Source organism: Hemicordylus capensis, chromosome 3, assembly GCF_027244095.1.
Source record: "Hemicordylus capensis ecotype Gifberg chromosome 3, rHemCap1.1.pri, whole genome shotgun sequence".
Taxonomy (NCBI): domain Eukaryota; kingdom Metazoa; phylum Chordata; class Lepidosauria; order Squamata; family Cordylidae; genus Hemicordylus; species Hemicordylus capensis.
In genome coordinates, this window is record NC_069659.1 from 86,803,107 (window position 1) to 86,822,864 (window position 19,758).

Consider the following 19,758-nt stretch of genomic DNA (forward strand, 5'->3'; position numbering starts at 1 on the left):
ATACATGCTTTACAAGCCTTACGCTACCTGGACTGCAGAATTGGAATGACATAGATGTATAAAGTAGATCAGTGAAGTCACTGGGATTGGATGGACAGATGAACGGATGGACACACACATACACAGTGTAAGAGATTTGTAAAGAAACTATACAGATACTATTTCAGTAATACTTAAGAAATTGTCAGCAGAAAGTGTGTATCACTTGAAGCTCAGTTTTCTCTTTCAAGAATTAAAAGAGCAGGTGGCTACTTTAGCAGGTGTAGCAGTAGCAGGTGGCTACTGGGGAGAGGGCCTTTTCAGTGACTCCACCCGATTATGGAATAGCCTCCCAGTAAGGTTCGCCTGGCTTCATCACATTATTCTTTTAGACAGCAGGTGAAGACATTTTGGTTCACTTCGGCCTTTTAAATTTTAAAATTTTGATTTGATTTTAATATATTTTAATAATGTCTTTTAGATTGTTCTGTATTGTATTTTGTATCCCCCGCACCCTCTTTTGGTCTGTTATGAATTAATATGTTGTGTATTTATCATTTCATATTTTAATGTTGTGTTGTGTTGTAAGCTGCCCAGAGAACAATTTGTTATGGGGCAGCTAACAAATAGTTTACTATTATTATTCTTATTACACAGTGTAGTTTTACTTGGCATATCAGAAACCTCTGCAAAATATAGTAGCAGACTATTACCATAAATCTGAGCATAACATTTTAGCAGAATATCAATGTATTGTGTCCTATTACTTACTTACAGCAGGGATGACTGATCTGAGGCTCTGCAGCTGCTGCTGGGCTACAACCCCCATCACACCCTGGCCAGGGGGTATGGGAGCAGTAGTCCAACAACAGCAGGAGGTCCTCAGGTTGGCCAACCCTGCTCTACAGTCATGCCAGGAATTCTGGGATCAATAAGGGCAGGTTCACAATTGTAGCCATGATTTTATTTGTCTGGCATCTATTGTATATATGAGAAGCTCTCTTACATTGTTAGGTAGTTAAAATAGAAGTAGCTTAGATATACATCATGGAAGTATCTTGAAACAGTGTGTTTGCAATGTACTTGTTAAATTTCAAAATATCAATAAGGAAGAAAATAGCATATCAACAACAAAAAAAGGATACTTTGATAACAAAACAATTTGATTTTTATCACACTTAAACATAACTTTCCTTTTTTATTCCTGAAATGCACAAAGTGGCTTACAGCACAATATTAAAAATAATAAAATCAAAGAGACAAAATAGTAGGCAACACAGCAGATAAACCATTAAAAGAGAGGGGGGAGGCACTGGGGCAAGGGTATTTAAAAAAAAAAATCATGCCAATCACACTATAGACCTGAAGAAAGAAAACTGTCTCAGATCTTCTACCTCAGAGAAGAAGTCGAACAGATATCAAAGTCATTCTCACGACCAGCCCTACCCAGGTAGGACAGCGCTAGCCCAAATAGGACTGGTCATGAGTACCGTCAGGCTCATTCCTTATCCCAGTGCTCCTCTGCTGGATAGCCTGAATTCTAAACCCAAGCTAAAAGTGAGGTAGGTTCAAGTGCTTGCTTGCTGAATAAAGTGCTGACTGGCAAGCATCAGGAGAGGGGCGGAGATGTCCCTCTTCCCAATACGGGACGGGACGAGCCTCTCCTGCATTTGACATGCAGATGTCATGGCCAGTATCAGGGAAAGGGGCAGCCCCCCTTTCCTAAAGTGTAGAGATTCAAGAACTTATATTTCCCCAATATACAACAAAAGATTATTATTATTATTAATAATAATAATAATAATAATAATAATAATTCAATTTCTATACCGCCCTTCCAAAAATGGCTCAGGGCGGTTTACAAAGAGAAATAACAAACAAATAAGATGGCTCCCTGTCCCCAAAGGGCTCACATTCTAAAAAGAAACTTAAGACACACACCAGCAACAGTCACTGGAAGTACTGTGCTGGGGGTGAATAGGGCCAGTTACTCTCCCCCTGCTAAATAAAGAGAATCACCACGGTAAAAGGTTCCTCTTTGCCCAGTTAGCAGGGGTTTAGAAACCATATAACACACGCTACATTGGTTGAGCAGTTTTATTTGCTATGATAAGCAGTTCCTTTCAAGCCATATGAAAATGCATCCTTTCAATTGTTTTTCGTTCTATGCTAATGAACCAACATTTTTCATAGCTATCTTGGCATTCTTTCCTGCTCTAGGAAAAACATGCTATAATCTACTTCCTCCAGAATAAAGTGCAATCCCAGAGAGAGCACAATTGTTCATTTGGACCTTAATGAACAGTCAGCAGTATATGTTTCTTTGGCTGCCAAAAACAGTAGTGCACTACCTGTCCCATTAATGGCAAATTCATTATATTGAACAATTACAGAACATCTTTATTTACCTGTTCATAGAACTCTAGAAAAGAGGCAGTCTAACAATTTGAACTTCACTGTTTAGTCGTGACAAAAACTAAATGTCTCTGAATTACACTGAAAAACAATCCAAAAAAGTGGTGAGTGACTGGGTGATAGCGCAGCAAATTGGGATGGTGAATAATTAGCAGTCTCAGAAGTTTTCCCTCCTTTCCTAAAAATGTTATCTATGACAGTAAGACATTAATTTTATTTATTTATTTATTTATTTATTCGATTTTTATACCGCCCTTCTGAGCTGGCTCAGGGCGGTTTACAATTTAAAATCCAATTAATCCATTTGTTTTTATCTAAGAGTAGCAACTAAGAAACAATAGAAAACCTTACTACATACATAAAATGCTGGAATAAAAGAGAATATCAAAGGAATCAGTTTTAATTGGTTTTAATTCTTTTTATATCTTTGTAAGCCAGCTTGAAAGCTAATAATTGGTGGTATATAATGTACAGTACTATATAGTTATCGAAATATTAAAAAGTGAGATATAAATACAGTAAATAAAGTTGTCTCTCCATTTCATTCAGTATTTCCAGATGTTTATCTTCAATTGTGGTGACACCAGTCCCCTAGTTAATACTTCAAGTGCTGCTCACTACACAGAAAATGGTACTCAGGTAAATATGGGTGGAAACATGGCCACACACAGATTAAAAATCATTTCCCTCAACACTGAAATGCAGCAAAATTTTAGGTGAAATCTGGCAAGTATCTGACACTGTAGGATGGGGGTGGAGGGCATGGAAATACATCCGTTTAAGGCAGTTTCCCTTTTCCCTAAATGTCCCACAGAAAGAGGATTTATATAAGCAAAATGAATATTACCAACATTGAAGTTTGGCTGGGACAATCAGGTAATCATACATACATAAATCTGTGAGGAGCATTTGATAGTATAATAGGATATACAAAAATCTTTCTGAAGATAGCACAATGATTTCACTGCACAGTGTGATTTCTGAACTCTGATTACATAAGAGTGCCAATTACCATTTATCTTTAAGAATTCTAAAGTAATACATGACAGCAAGAGTTCATTTTATTGCGAACACCAATACTCAGATGTTAATTATAAAATAAACCATGATATAGGTTTCTAAAAGCAAGTTTCAGAATTTAATGAGAGAATAATCATTACATTCTGAACCAAAGGCTGAGGAACTGTTTTAGGAAGATACTCTTCATTAGTAAAAAAGTTCTTGAACACATCCAAGGTGGCTAACTATGCTTAAATCACTACATCTGTAATAGATATTAATTTAACAAGAGTTGTTATATAAATGAAAAAATAACTCATTGTAATGAATGCTATTTCTTCCGAATATGATGAATCTCAAGGAAGTATAAAAATTCTGAACAATTTTCATGAACATGTTATTTTTATTACAATGAAAGGATTAGCCGTTAGAGTACTGGACTATGACTAGGGAGACCCAAGTTCAAATCCCCATTCAGCCATGAAACTAGCTGGGTGACTCTGGGCCAGTCACTTCTCTCTCAGACTAACCTACTTCTCACAGGGTTGTCATGAGGAGAAACTTAAGTATGTAGTACACCACTCTTGGCTCCTTGGAGGAAGAGTGGGATATAAATAAATAAATAAAGTAAAGTAAAGTAAAATAAAATAAAATAAATAGTGATGGCTGACAGGTTTGCCTATTACTCATCATAAAAACAACCAATATCAAATATCATACTTTTGGCTAGGTATTTTTTTTAAAAAAATTGGTTAAAAACAGCTAACGTAACAGCTAATATTTAATGCCTTTTTAATTTCTACATAATAAAATTGCCCAGATGGAGAGAAAGCAACACAGAAGTTTATTTAACAAAGGTCACCTCTCATTGTGGAACCAATCCATACCCTCTTAAAGACCAACTATAAATGTTAAAGAGGAAATGAGGGAGGCAATGAAATTCATTGGTTATTGAGTGTATGAACTTCTTTATCCTTTTGTGTTCTTTCCCCTCCTTCCACTGTTTTTCCTGTATGTGATATTAGGAGCTGCAAAGGATTGGTTGATTGCCTTCCGTTCTTTAGCTGAATCATAGTGTGGAGTTGTATTTAAGAACAAGACCTCAGCCACCTTTGTATAGCACTGAGGATGATGTCTTACATGGAAACGTTTGCTGTTTTGCTACATCTGGGGTTTAGTTTTTAAGGTTTTAAATTTTTGAATCTTTTTAAACTTTTGAATGTTTTAAAACTTTAAAACTTTAAACTTTCAATTGCGCATTAAAGAAGGTAATTGGAAAAAGCTTTGAAGTGTGGAGATGTGTATCTCATCACCCTTACACCGCCTCTTAAAGACCTTTAAAAGGTTATCCCCTGTCGTTGACATCACCAAATCTGTTCAATAACACTACCAATCTTGAATACCCATAAGGCATCTTCCTGTGTTCCTATTCCAAAAATCTCAAACTATGCATTAATGACAGGGCCAAACACACATGACAACTACACATCGTTTGCCATTTGTGCTTGTTTTTAAATAGCAGCTGCAGAAACCCCCATTCAGATCAGGATCACAGTAGTGGAGGGAGAGGCGGGCAATGACTCTTGATGTAAATATCTGCTTCAGTGGTTTTTATCAGGACTGCAACACAGTGGGAAATGGGTAATCTCTGGCCCCAAAACATGGTCTCAATCTGAATCAGGACCCCTGTGTCCACTATTTACAAAGTAGGGGGATGGGAGGAGATACCCAAACACACAAGGAAGGACAAACTACATGACAAAGTCATGCCCAGTTGGGCCCCCAAGCACAGCAGCATGAGGGAAATGGAAAACACAACACCGGCACGCTGGAGTGCATCACAGTTTTCAAGGGCCACTGGGCCAGACGGTCAGGCCCAGAGGCTGCTTCATCAGCCGCCATCACAGGGCAGGGGGAGGCCTGCTCGGCTCATGCCCCCTCAGCCGGGTCACGAACACTGGTGGCTAAAATTAAGGTACATTTTGGCAGTTGGGCAGGGAGGGGTAGCGGTGGGGCAGGCGCAGGGTGGCAGCCTGAGGCCCCCTCCAGAAGCTCCTCCCTGTACTATAAGGCCACAGACCGGGGCCCCAAGGTCCGAGAGTATGAATGCCTCCTCCCAGGGATAAGGAAAGCCTCCGTTTCCTCTTCAAGGGTTAAAAAGGCTAAGAATAGCCTCCGCTAATGCCAATACAGCTCTAAAAACAGATGTATGTATACATTTTCAAGGGAGCTTTGCTTCTGATTGTATGCATTTTCAGGGGAGCTTTGCTTCTGCATTTGCTTTCTTTGATGCTTGGAACTGTTCTTTTGGCACTTCCACAACCTACTCAAGGGCTTCCTCCAGTCAGGGGCGTAGCTACGGCGGAGGGGACCGTGTTCACCTCTCTCTCTGGTGGCTCCTCAGAGTGAGGGAGATAATGAAGAAAATAGGGCAGGGTGGAGCTGGGGGGCCCTCAGGAGCTCGGGGCCCAGGTTCTTTGAATCCATCTGTTCAGTTATAGCTACACCCCTGCCTCCAGTCCACCTCCAAAGGCCAGGTAAAAGGAAAGAGAACAATGATACTGAAACTGATCTTCCTTGTCTAGCCTCTCCCTAAAGCTGGAATAGAACATTCATTATTCATGGTCAGTAGCTCAGGAAGTAACCGCTCCCTCAAGCCCTCACATTCACACAAACCCCATGTTCACAAGTGCAGAGAGAAGTCCTGAATAGGTTATTCAAGACAGCATGCCTTATTTCCTCTTAAAAAATGGACTCAGGGCTATTTTCTTCCTTGAGAGAGGCATGTTCATTTAAGTTATGTGAGAATATCTTAGAGTTCACTTTTGCTATGCTTCTCACCAGACAAGAAACCTTTTTGTGTGGTGGGCAGAGCAAACTGGGAAAAGGAAAGTGGGGCTCTCCTTTTGCAATATTCACACTGAGGCAATGCCATATTCCTGTTCCTTCATCTCCTCTCTCCATGTCAGCATTCAGTACAAAATTTCCAGTCCACACTTTACACAGTAATGATTTTGTCACTAGTCCACTGCATGTCTCCTGGTAAATACAATAGGGTTTGAAGGAGAAGCTTTTTATCTAGAAATAAATAGAGGCATTCAATTTGGACATACCAGACCGGCTCTCCCCAGTATGTGAGCTGCACACTTATAGGCATTTGACTCCCTTACAAATGTTAACTGGCTCCATAGAGGTCCATTCTTTTCTGTACTATAAAGAACCTGCTCATCTTTGTTTTGCTATTAACAAAGTGTAGCCAGATGATACATCAGTCCTACAAATGAGCTGGTTTCACATAGGGCAATGCTGACATCTTGTGGCCAACTACAGAGAGTAGTATTTAAGCCACCAAATAAATTGAACAAAACCTGCAGCTGCCAAACCTTGAGAGCCAAGCAGCATTTGGACAAACTGCTTCGGACTGTACACCCTACCAACTGCTCTCTGACCCTGACCCAACTTGGCTTATTGCATCTAGCAGTCACATTATCAGAGATGGTCTGGAAAATATCATAAATAATTCTCTGAGGGAGGGCAGAATACCTTCTTGTCTTAAGGAGGCTATTATTAGACCTTATTTGAAGAAACCTGCTTTGGACCCCTCAGAGTAGGCTAATTACAAACCTGTCTCTAATCTTCCTTGGTTGGGCAAGGTAATTGAGTGTGTGGTAGCTTCTCAGCTCCAGGCAGTTCTGGATGACACAGATTATCTAGACCCATTCCAAACTGGATTTAGGGTGGGCTATGGGGTTGAGATTGCCTTGGTCAGCCAGATGGATGATCTTCAACTGGCGATCGACAGAGGGGTGTGACTCTACTAATCCTTTTGGATCTCTCAGCAGTGTTCGATACCATTGACCATGATATCCTACTGGGTCGCTTGAAAGAGGTGGGATTGGGTGGCACTGTTCTACAGTGGTTCCGTTCCTACCTCCCTGGCAGATTCCAGATGGTGTTGCTTAGAGACTGTTATTCTTCAAAGCGAGAGCTAAAGTGTGGAATTCCACATGGCTCCATACTGTCTCCAATGCTTTTTAACATCTACATGAAGCCGCTGGGAGAAATCGTCCAGAGGTTTGATCTGGAATGCTATCAATATGCTGACAACACCCAGATGGATTTCTCTATACCAACTTCATCAGGAAATGGCATGACCCCCCCCTCCCCGCAAGTGCCTGCCTGGAGGCAATAATGGGCTGGATGAGGGATAACAGGCTGAAGTTGAATCCAAACAAGACGGAGGTACTGTCTGTAAGGAGTCAGGAGCCAAGAGCCTGCCTCTCCTCGATGGGGTTACACTCCCACTAAAAGATCAGGCTCATAGTCTGGGAGTGCTCCTGGATCCCAAACTCTCTCTGGTTTCTCAGGTTGAGGCAGTGGCAGAAGTACTTTTTATCAGCTTCGGCTGATATGCCAGATACGTCCATTTCTGGAGACAAATGACCTTAAAACGGTGGTACACATGCTGGTAACCTCTAGGCCTGACTACTGTAATGCACTCTACATGGAGCTGCCTTTGTATGTAGTTTGGAAATTACCGGTACAGAATGCGGAAGCCAGACTGGTCCATATAACATCGATTCTGAAAGAACTGCACTGGCTGCCGATACGTTTCCAAACAAAATACAAAGTGCTGGCTATTACCTATAAAGCCTTAAATGGCTTGGGTTCAGGATACTTAAGAGAGTGCCTTCTCTGTTGTGCACCCAGTCGCCTATTAAGATCATCTGGAGAGATCCGATTACAGTTGCCACCGACTTGTTTGGTAGCAACTAGAGACCGGGCCTTCCTTGTGGCTGCCCAGGGGTTTGGAATGTGCTCCCTGCTGAAATAAGAGCATCTCCTTTTCTGTTGGTTTTTAGAAGGACCCTGAAGATGTACCTGTTTTCCCAAGCTTTCAAATGAAATCGACATTTTAATGTGTTTTTATTTATTGAGATTTGTATCTGTTTTATGAATTTTAACTGTTCCATATTGTTATTATATTATGTTAACTTGTACACCACCTGGAGATTTCTGTATCAAGTGGTATAGAAATTCTATAAATAAATAATAAATTTGGAACTTTCTACATTAATAAATATATTGGGGTGATTTGTCTAGCAGTAGTCTAAAATGCATTAAAAAGGGGCTTTAAAAAGTTTAAAATTCTTAGTAGGAAAGGCAGAGGAGTGCACCAACTGAAGCACAGAAATGAAAGCCAAGAAGTGGCCAACATCTTGCACAGTAAAACATGCCACTGCACACACCTAAAAATAACTGTGGGGCACACAGAACACTCTTGCACAAATACTTAAATTGGTGTGATTGCACTTCCATGACACTATTTACATTGGAAATAAGGTGAGTAGTGTTGTGGAAGTACAAACATGCCGGTTTAAGTATTTGTGCAACAATGTTCTTGGATAAGAACACCTGCTGCTCAGGGCCATAGCCAGCCCGCCGGCGGCCTGTGTGTGGCCGCGGTGGGCGCCCCCGCTAGCCCCACCCCCCGCGTCTGATGTCAGATGCAGGGACTAGCCACGTGGTCTGGCCGGACGGAGGCTGGAGGCTCCGTTCGGCCGAGACTCAGTTGCTCTTTAACTGCTGAAGGGGCTACATGGCCCCTTTGGCAGTTAAATGAAGGCTGGCACTGCTTTCGCAGCACAGCCCAGGAACAGCTCTTCCCTGCAGGGAAGAACTGCTTCTGGGCTGCGTTGCGAAGGCAGCTCCAGTCTTTTAGCTCCTGAAGGGGCCACGCGGCCCCTTCAGGAGCTACTTAGGCTGGTGCTGCGTTCGCAGAGCTCAACCAAGAGCGGCTCTTCCCTGCCTTTGCAGGGAAGAGTTGGTCCTGGGTGGCACTGCGAACGCAGCACCAGCCTTTGTTTAGCTCCTGAAGGGGCTGCGCGGCCCCCGCTTGGGAGTTAAACTAGCCTCCCTGCGTCTGACATCAGACATGGGGGAGCGTGTTGGGGCTGCTCTTGCGGCTCCTGATTGGTCAACGGCCCGGGTTCTTTGAACCTGTTGGCCCAATGGTGGCTCCGCCCCTGCAGCTGCTTCATTCATTCATTCATTCATTCTAAAAGCAGGTAGTTTTAAGAACCACCCCACATTTCATGGTGCAACATGTCAGCTAGTATATTTTATAAATGTACCTAGCTCCACTTTTGAAAGGAGCAAGACTTTTTGCTTCCATACCTCTTTCCTTCTGAGATGGTTCCACATGTTTATACTTCTGGTAACCAAAAAATCATTTTTGTTACCTCCAGCCTAAATATATTAATGTCCTGTTGATATCATTATCTTCGTTGCACAAAATCTTTAACTGCTTTGTAATTTATTCATTAACTTGTTATATTAATATATCCTTGCTCCTTTCACTGTTGAATCTGAAGGCATCCAGGCAGCCACTGCCTGGACCTAGACCACCTTAGCTTCAAGTCTCTTTTGTTCATTCTGTAAAACACTATGTATACTAATAGTGATGGAATAATTATCATGATAGACTTTCCAGGGGCAACTGTATTTTCTCAGACTCCCTTTTCCTATGCTAAGCACTACTAGAAAGAAGAAAACAAGTGTATCAACGGTCCATTCACGATTACATGAACTATTATTAAAAATCAAATACAATAACTGATTAGTAAGTACTAGGGCTGTGCACCATTGAAAATATTGGATCCAATCCTGAAATATTGAAATCTGATTTTAGGACCCCTGGGGGTGTCAGAAATTGGATCAGTGTTGGATTTCCAGTTAGAAATCCAGTTGGAAATCCAACCCAAAAGTCCTGGATTTTCATTGGAGAAATGGAAAAAAATTAAAGAAAACAAAATGACTGGGCCTAGGATTTTGAAATTGGGCACACCTGTAGTACAAAATGGCAGAACTCTTTGTATATAATTTGAAGCTGATTGATTGATTGATTGATTGATTGATTTCATTTCTATACAGCTCTTCCAAAAATGGTTCAGGGTGGTTTACACAAAGAAATAATAAATAAATAAGATGGATCCCTGTTCCCAAACGGCTCACAACCTAAAAAGAAACACAAGATAGTGACTGGAGGTACTGTGCTGGGGGTGGATAGGGCCAGTTACTCTCCCCCTGCTAAATAAAGAGAATCACCATGTTAAACGGTGACTCATTGCCAAGTTAGCAGGGGTTGACCAATCCTCCAATTTTTAATGCATTTTTCTTTTTAAATGGCTAAATCTGGCTTGTTTCACAGCAGAACTTTACAAAACCTCCAGTATCCTCCTCCTGCATCCTCCATTCCACCCCCATGTGGAGGACTCTACCCTTTGCCATTAGGAAAAAGTGCAACAGTGCTCCTTTTTTGCCCAACTCTTAAAAAAAATATTTAAAAATTTTTTGTTAATGGCTGGGCATAGAGTTCTGAAATTGGGCACACGTGTAGTCCAGGATGGCAGGACTCCGGTATGTGTTTGCTTTTTAATTTCAAGGAAATTAGCCAATCCTGAGATTTTTACTGCATTTTCCCTTTCCTATGCAGGTCAGGATCGGAGAGGTAGTTAGCAGAAACAGAAAGAAGAATACTTCACAGCTTTCTGTTTCTTTAATCCCTTAATGACTGAAAGTGAGAGTCTTTTATTCCCACAAAGATAAATAAATACGAGCACAAGCTGTGCTTGTAAGCATAAAGCATTCATTCAGTTCCTATTCCTAAGCTAACCAAAGAGTTAGCCATAAAATGGTCTTTGGTTTTTTTGCGGAGGTGGGGGGGAATATAAAATTGGGACTAGTTGGACAGAAGGTTCTGGAGTTTGGGACACATGTAGTAAAGGACAGAGTAAATTTTGATTAAGACTGGTAAATCTTTTGATTTTTTATTATTTTCTCTCTCAAAAAAAAATCAGAAAATCTTTAAAGTTCTATAAGTGCTATTATAATTGTATTATAAAGTGCTATAACTGCAGTTATAAGTGCTATATAAATCTATTTATATTTTTTGGCAATGGAAAAAAAGTATTTCTCAACTTTGCTTCCTCCCCAACTGCCCCCGGCACTTGGAAAAACTATTTTTAAAAATCACTGTGCTTTTAAATCTATTTTGGAGATTAATATTTTGGCAAGAGGAAACATTGAAACAAGCCAATTATAGCACAATTCTTACTGTTCACAGCCCTAGTAAGTACATACTACACATATATGCCCCAATCAATTTTGACAGAATACTGCTGTACAAAACCACTGCCAGGGCTTGTGCTTCTGTTCCAGTCACACCTTCCACACGTCAAAACTGTATTTGGCCTCTTTGTCTCTTGAAAAGCACTGACACATGGATGACTATCAGAAAGTAAGCTGCTCCAAAGCACTGACACAACCTCGGGGTACAAAGGTTTTATCTCTGCACATGCAGTTATAAATCTCTATGGATGTGAATATCGACAAAGACAACAGAAAAGTTTCTACATATGTGGGCCTTAAGATGGGGATATAGTCTCTCTCTCTAGCCTGCAAGCAGAAAACAGCAGATGAATAAGATATTTTGTCACTAAGGCCATCAGTAATTAGTTATGTCTAAGTCCAGTACCATGGGTGAATTCATTCTTTCAAACTGATAGAATCAGACACAACATGATGATGAATCATGGAACTTTCCCTCTTAGCATCTCCCAGCCTGGTTCCCATTTTAGACAGTAGGAGGCCATGATCATTTGTGACTCACTGCTAACGCTAGCAGCTTCACAAGGTCCAGCAATATCTGGAATCTGTCAAAATAAAATTGCAACATGAACTAATCCTAGAGAGGTCACCATAGCATGCACAGCTGCCCTGAGTGTAGGCCCATCATGCCTTTCTTTGTTCGGTCAACACGAGTACCTTGGCTACTGCTGAGAGATCTCAAGGGACTGTCAGTCAGGTCAAGAGAACCATCTGTGCGGCGTGGTGGTAGCTGTGTTAGTTTGTGCCCCGGCTCTCTCTCAGGATAAGTACGTACTATAAGGCACAGAGAAGGCTGAACAAGAACATCTCTTAGCATGGCTGAATTCAGTTCTTCAGCAGCCTTTTTATTCATTTCAATAATTTCATCACCAGCTTTCAGGCCTGCAAAGAGAAAGTAGCAGATTAAAATTCACACAGTAAGTTATGCTTGGATTTCTATTTTGCATTAGGGTTTCATAATTGTGTCAAAGGCAGATGCAGTATTTTCAGATATGAAAGTTTCATTATCGATCAGTAAAGCACTTTCAGGGCACAATACAAACCAATAATTAGATGTACTACTGGAGCAGCAGCTGAACCCCAGCAAAGCCCAGGGATATTTGGTACCTGGATACTGCATGGCCCTTAGGATGTGCAGACACCAGTGTTGTTCTGTTCCTGGTGAAGAGATTTTGTTAATTTTTCTGACCAACTGCACAGCCAATGGGTCATGGATTATCAGTTCCTAGCAACACATGGAGTGTTGGTTTCTAATGACTGCACTGGCACATAGAGGGAGGGACATTTTCCCCTCCATGTGCAAAATGTTTTTATTCTTGTTCGTCCTTTCAAACACACAGTAAGGAAGAATTATTCTCATTTTGTAGATGGAGGAATTAAAGTAGAGTCTCTCTGAATTAATCCTGCTCAAGGTAACCCTATGAATTTATGACTTGAGCCAGGACTTTCGCTTAGGTATCTCTAATTCTAAGAACACTGAATTTCTTTCTAATTGGTCCAAGGTATTGCAGTGCCTGAGGTGACGTGCCAAATGCTGTCTTAATCCACTCCCCTAGCAAGGGCCAGCCCCCTTTCAAAACTGACCCTTGTAAGTATCAAAAGTGTGTTTGGCGGGGGGGGGAGGAATGGAGGTTATCAGCAGCCTCCTCTTTTCTTCTTGCAAACTTTGTACGGAGAGGGGAAGTGGCACAAATCTTGCAACTGTCAGATCAGTTCTGAAGAGCTGCTCTGATGTCAGTGGTCGGAGGGACATTTTGCCACCCCGCTGGTGCCTCAGTAATCTGTCACCTGCCTTGTTAAAGGGCCACTCCTGCTGACTACAAAGATCATTTTTAGAACAGATTCAGTATGGCTCCTGATACATATGGCAGAAGAGTTCTCAGAGTGGAACTGTCATATTTATGAAAATTTTAATAAGAAATTGATATAGCTGTTCTGTTTTCAAAGTTCTTCCTAAAGTCTATGAGATGTTTTTTGTCCCCGAGTTATCCATATAGCTATGGAGTAGCAGAATGAGTAAAGTAATACTTGGCTGGTACAGACATAATGCAGAGCCAGAAATAAACACACCCAGCTTTGAGAACACACACTCCTTCCCCTTCATGTGTGAGGCTTGGAAGAATTAATACTCCAGTTAAAAATAAACCAAGATTGCTTGTTATAGCTGAACCAAGAAAACCAAACAAATTCTAACCAGAATTTCAAAATAAACCAGGATCTGAAGCTGGGATTTTATTCTTAAGTAGAATTCTTCCAAGCCTCATACACGAGTGGAGCAGGTGAAAGAGAGAGGGTGTGAGCTCCTAAACTAGGACATGTTGCAACAAATCGGGATTTAATCTTGGTTTCATGTTATGCCTGAACAGGCCCAGTAAGACAATTTAGGTCCACCAAACATTGTCTTCTGGGATTATTTCTTGTGCTCATTTTAACTAGGAAGGTTCTGTTATATGTTGATTAGGGAGGTACACAAGAAGATATTGAGAGACTGCAAAGATAAGGATACTGTTTTTCACTGAGTATGTGGTCACCCTTCAACATTATCTTGTTGCCAGTTTTAGAATGGCTTTGTACATCTGTTCACATTTAATAAATGAACTAAAGGGTAGTGATGTGCAAATCAATTTGAGTTTGAATCAATTTGAGCTTGAATCGGACTGTTTCAAGTGATTCAAACTCAAAATGAAACACCCTTAAAATAAAGGGGCTGATTTGAGTTTGAGTCAAAACCCCAATTCCCTGAACACCCATAGGATCCTATGGGGGTTTGGGGAAAAGATTTAAAATATTGTTTAAAATCACCTGCTTGCCCATTTCTCTTGAAGGTTGGGTGGTAGGTAGCACACATCATGCCCTAATAGCCAACCCACTGTGGTGTACCTAGGACCTACTCATGGGGAACAATGGGGTGATTCAAGTTCCCCATTGTTCCCTATGGCTGAATCACTTGAATCATTCGAATCGATTCAAGTTGATTTGTCAAAATAGCTGACAATGGTCACTGTTTCAACAAACCAATTCAAGAATTTTGCTATTCGATTTGAGCGCGAATCAAATCACAAAATCCAATTCATGCCTATCTCTACTGAAAAGTGATTGGGTTGGATGGACTTTGTAGTCATTCCCTATTTTTGACAGGGTAGAAGTGAAAATTTAATTTGGATAGCGGAAACAAAGAGCTGGGACTCAGAAAAAGTTTTAACAGGGAAGGCAACATTCCCTAGCATCCTACCTTTCTTGAAAGCCAATCCTGTCTCTTTGACACTGTTCACATGAAGCCGACGAATCCCTTCTTCTTCCACAGAGGACAGAGAAAATCCTGTTGATATATCCAGTAACAAAACTGAGCATCTTTTAATTTAATTATGTAAATGAAAATATCCAGTCCATTAATTGAAGTTAAGTACTTTGTTCTATCCAAGCAAAATAATTTATAATATGGAGCAAGACCCTATATTTTTTTAAGGGGGGAGGAGAAAAATCTTACATTACCATCCTGAGCATGTTTACTCAGAAACAAGTCCCAGTTAGTTCAATGGGACTTACTCCCTCATAAGTGTGCTAAGAACTGCAGCCTTATTTGCAGTAGAGACCATATGCACAATACTCATTAAAGTAGTTCTCCAAATCAGTATACCTCTACTACTGGAAAACACAAATGCTTAATTATTTTGGTTTACGATCTAATTTCATGATTATTTTATAAAGATTTTGTATATTTTGTATATACATGAGCTGCTGGAATCTTGGCATAATCAGAAAAAAATGGAATATATTGAGTGGCACACAGATCTCACCTGCTAACAAAACACATCTATACTATAATGAATGGCACAGTATATGGGCTTGACCAAAGAAGATTACAGCTTCACATACTATATTTGATGTTCACACGTGTGCAAAATCTGAAAAAGTTTGATGCTGAGCTGGCTCTTATGAGCTAAGAATCTGTTCTAAGCCAATTAAAATGCAACTTAAATTTGACAGCAATTTAAATCCGCAGAGGTCCTTAGTCTAGATGATGAGTGTTTGCTCTGGAGCAGGCCTACACAACATAAGACCTGGAGGCTGGATCCTACCGGCAGGGACTTTTTTGCTGGCCTCAGGTAATAATAAAGTGTGCCATCAAGTCAATTTAAACTCCTGGCACGCACAGGGCCCTGTGGTTTTCTTTGGTAGAATACAGGAGGGGTTTACCATTGCCTCCTCCCATGCAGTCAGAGATGATGCCTTTCAGCATCTTCCTATATTGCTGCTGCCCAATATAGTACAAGCGGGATTTGAACCGGCAACCTTCTGCTTGTTAGTCAAGCATTTCCCCGCTGCGCCATTAGGTGGCTCCAGATAGGAATACTCTGCAGCAATATAAGGATCCATGAAAACTTATTTGCTTGTGCAGCTGACAAGTGGCAACATCAAGCACTGATCAGTCACTCTGAAGGAAAATGGGGCTTGCATATATACACATACACATACATAGAGAGACAGATTATAGATATAGAAGAAAGAAAGAAAGAAAGAAAGAAAGAAAGAAAGAAAGAAAGAAAGAAAGAAAGAAAGAAAGATACACACACACACACACGGGGCTTCTAATCAATAATCCATGTCCAAAGACCTCATTTCAAGTTGGTTCATACAGGCCTTGCTAACAGCACATATGATTTTTAAGATTGCTTTGCAAGCTTTGTAGCTAAGAAGAAAGGGAAGTTTAACATGGCTATTGGTCAGTTAGGCAAATGAGGTGTCATGGTTAGGCTGTCTTGAACTGGAAATACCACAGAACACAGATGGGGTATTCCCACTAAGTGATCGCTCATTGATTGATGAAGTGCCGTCAAGTTGGTGTCGACTCTTAGTGACCACATGGATAAATTCTCTCCAGGATGATCGGTCTTCAACTTGGCCTTTGAAGTCTCTCAGTGGTGCATTCATCGCTGTCAAAACCGAGCCTATCCACCTTGCTACTGGTCATCTTCTTCTTCTCTTTCCTTCAACTTCCCCCAGCATTATGGACTTCTCGAGGGACCTGGGTCTTCGCATAATGTGTCCAAAGTATGATAGTTTGAGCCTGAGCATTTATACCTCGAGTAAAAATTCTGGACTGATTTGTCCTATGATCCATTTGTTTATTTTCCTGGCTGTCCATGGTATCCTCAAAGGTCTTCTACAGCACCAAAGTTCAAACCCAGCAATACCTTTTCTAACTTGCTTCTTCAAAGTCTAGCTTTCGCATCCATAGAGTGTCACGGGGAAAACCATGGTCCGAACGATTCTAATCTTTGTAGGTATAGACACGTCATGGCATCTAAATATCCTTTCCAAGGCCTTCATTGCAACCCTACCAAGTGCTAGTCTGCGGCGTATTTCTTGACTGCTGGGTCCTTTACTGTTGATGGTCGATTCTAAACGGCAGAAGCTATCCACCACTTCAATGTCTTCATTATTAATTTTGAGGCTAATTGCTGTACCCATTGTCATTAGTTTAGTCTTCTTTACGTTTAGTCGTAGTCCAATTTTTTCACTTTGCTCCTTGACATTCATTACTAGAGCTTGCAGACCATCTGCATTCTCAGCTATTAGAGTGGTGTCATCAGCGTAGTGCATGTTATTGATCTTTCTTCCTCCAACTTTAAAACCATGCTCATCTTCTTTCAATCCAGCTTCTCTCAGTATATGTTCAGCATATAAATTGAATAAATAAGGAGAAATAGACGCTGGACTGTGGCTTCCTGTCCTGTGTAAAGGTTTCTCATGAGAACAATGAGATGTTCTGAGACACCCATTTTCCTAAGGATATTCTGCAACTTGACATGGTTGATCCAATCAAATGCTTTTCTGTAGTCAATAAAGCACATATTGACTTCTTTTTGGTATTCTTTCTCATTCATCCAGCATGCATCAGCAATAATATCTCTTGTTCCTCGGCCTTTTCTGAAACCAGCTTGAACATCCAGCATTTCCCTTTCCATGTTGGGCACTAATCTGCCTTGGATGATCCTGAGCATTATTTTGCTAGCATGTGAAACTAAGGATATTGTGCGATGGTTTGCACAATCGGATAAGTCTTATATTTTTGCAAACGATGCAATAGTAATTTTAAAAAAAATCATATTCTAAATGACATCTTTCTGATTAAGATGGCTATCAAAAACTAACAAGCACCTCAAGATCATCCCTTTGGGAGGCTAAGACCTTCCCCTGAGAAAAAAGACTGAGAGTTTAAGCCATGGATTTTAGTGTTAAAGTTTCCCCCTCCTTTTCTTTATTTTCCTAACTTAAAGCTTTAAGCTCTGGCTATAGTTTGTGATTTTTTTCTTCAGATTTTTCATTGGGTCTACTGTTCTGGGTTCAATCCTTTGTGTTGCTGAGACTGATTTGCAGACAGCCTAGAGTGGTGAGATACCTACTGAAATCTTTAATATGTTTAGACTCTCTAAGATTAGTTCTTCTAAACTATTTTAAATGTTATTTAAATTAAAAAATAACTTATTATTTGAGTGTGTGCTTCATTTTCTAAGCAGTGGGCAAACAGCTGAACACAAACCTGAGCCCCATAGCTAAGTTCTGGCCAGGCAAGGCTAACGGGGCATCTTGGGTATAAATAATTCCAATAATTCTTTCGGTCAGTTCGCTTTCCTTCATGGGGGCCATCCTCTGTTCTTTCCAGAAACTGCTTGAAAATGCCATCCTTTGCATGTTTACTTGGAAATATGTCCCTCAGTGTACCCAGTAAAGCTTACTCCCAAGTAAGGATGACAAGGACTGCAGCCTGAAAGCAACAGTGATATAGGGAGAGGAAAGGATGAAATATATGTTTGGGGCTGTCATGCACTCCAGGTTCCCCACTGACTGAGCAGGGACAGGGCCTGTTTTCTGGTTGCTTTCCTTGGTGGGTCCCTTGAGGGGTGGAAAGATCCAGAAGCAGCAAATAAATGCTTTCATTAATATTGTTAATTTCTTTTTCATGTAATAATTAATGTGCTAAAGTTTGACTTCTGCTCACGCATGATTTGTGGGCAGAAGTCAAACTTCTGGATAGCTAAGGAGGATATTCAGTTGTACACCCCTGCTCTGGAGTAAAGACTTCTTGTTCCAGAGTAAGAACAACAGTGAATGCTACTCATTATTTATTATAAACAATATTTATATACTGCTTTACAACAAAAAGGTTCTCAAAGTGATTTACAGAGCAAATGAAGTAAGAAAATGCTTTCCTAAACGAAAGGTGCTCAGCACAGGAGGAAGAAACACAGGAGAGACAGTCGTAACAGCCCCTGGGAAGGATGTTGTGCTGCATTTAAAAGGGACAGCTGCTAATGTCCCTATTCTACATTTGGCACCAGTTTAAAAGACATCTCTTTGCCCAGATAGCACGGAAATCTGCTAATCATATATACTTAAGTCACATAAAAGAGTAGAACAACTTTATTGGATCAGGCTCTCCTTGGGGCTTACCCTTGAAAGTAAATTTACAGTACCAAAATGGAAGAATTAAAAAGTTTAAATAAATGTAAAATTATGCAAATAATAATTATTATTTTTTAAATTAAGGCCAGCATTGGAGGCTTTAAAAGATACCCTTTTGCTCTAGGACACTGGTCATTGATTTATACAACTACTGCCCTCTCTCTCTCTCTCTCTCCCTCTCTCTAAATATATAAAATAAAATATATAACCCTTTTTTTAAAAGCATAACTGCAAGACTGCAAAGAGTTTGTTGTTCTTTTTGGATGTTTTCTTGTCGTAATATATTATTTGTCAAATCACAAATAACAGCACATTTTTATAGTTAAATATGTCCAGAAAAGAACATATTTTGAAATAAAACACACTGTCAAAACCTTGAATTAAAAAGTGTGCATTGGACAACTGTGCTGTATATCAGCATTTGTCCTTGTCTCAAGGTGGATTCAGTTTGTATCATCAGCACCTAAATATTCAGGATGTAAATACATGTTAACTATCATGCATTATTTATTGCTATGGCTTTTCTAAAATGGAGCATTTGCTGCTCTGAAATTCTATGGCTTCCAGATGTATGTAAGCAGCAGTTTCCTTTTTTGTTCATTAAGCAAAATAGTTATGGCCCTTCAAGGGGGGAAATGCATTTAACATAGAATTAGCCATCAGCAAAAGGGGGAAAAAGTGATAAGAAACTATTGTCAATCAAACTGCCTTCAAAATCTTTGAGCATCC

General features: G+C 40.3%; 1 protein-coding gene across 3 annotated transcripts in view; it reads right to left on the reverse strand.

Annotated features, from left to right (window-relative positions):
- Positions 1-19,758, reverse strand: part of TIAM1 (TIAM Rac1 associated GEF 1) — a 158,787-nt gene that overhangs the window by 51,138 nt on the left and 87,891 nt on the right. For all 3 annotated transcript variants that reach the window (XM_053308447.1, XM_053308445.1, XM_053308446.1), the window contains 2 exons: positions 14,795-14,881; positions 12,220-12,444 (listed from right to left, as the gene is read on the reverse strand). In XM_053308447.1, coding sequence (XP_053164422.1) covers positions 12,220-12,444; positions 14,795-14,881 — 312 coding nt within the window. The remainder of the gene's footprint in view (positions 1-12,219; positions 12,445-14,794; positions 14,882-19,758) is intronic.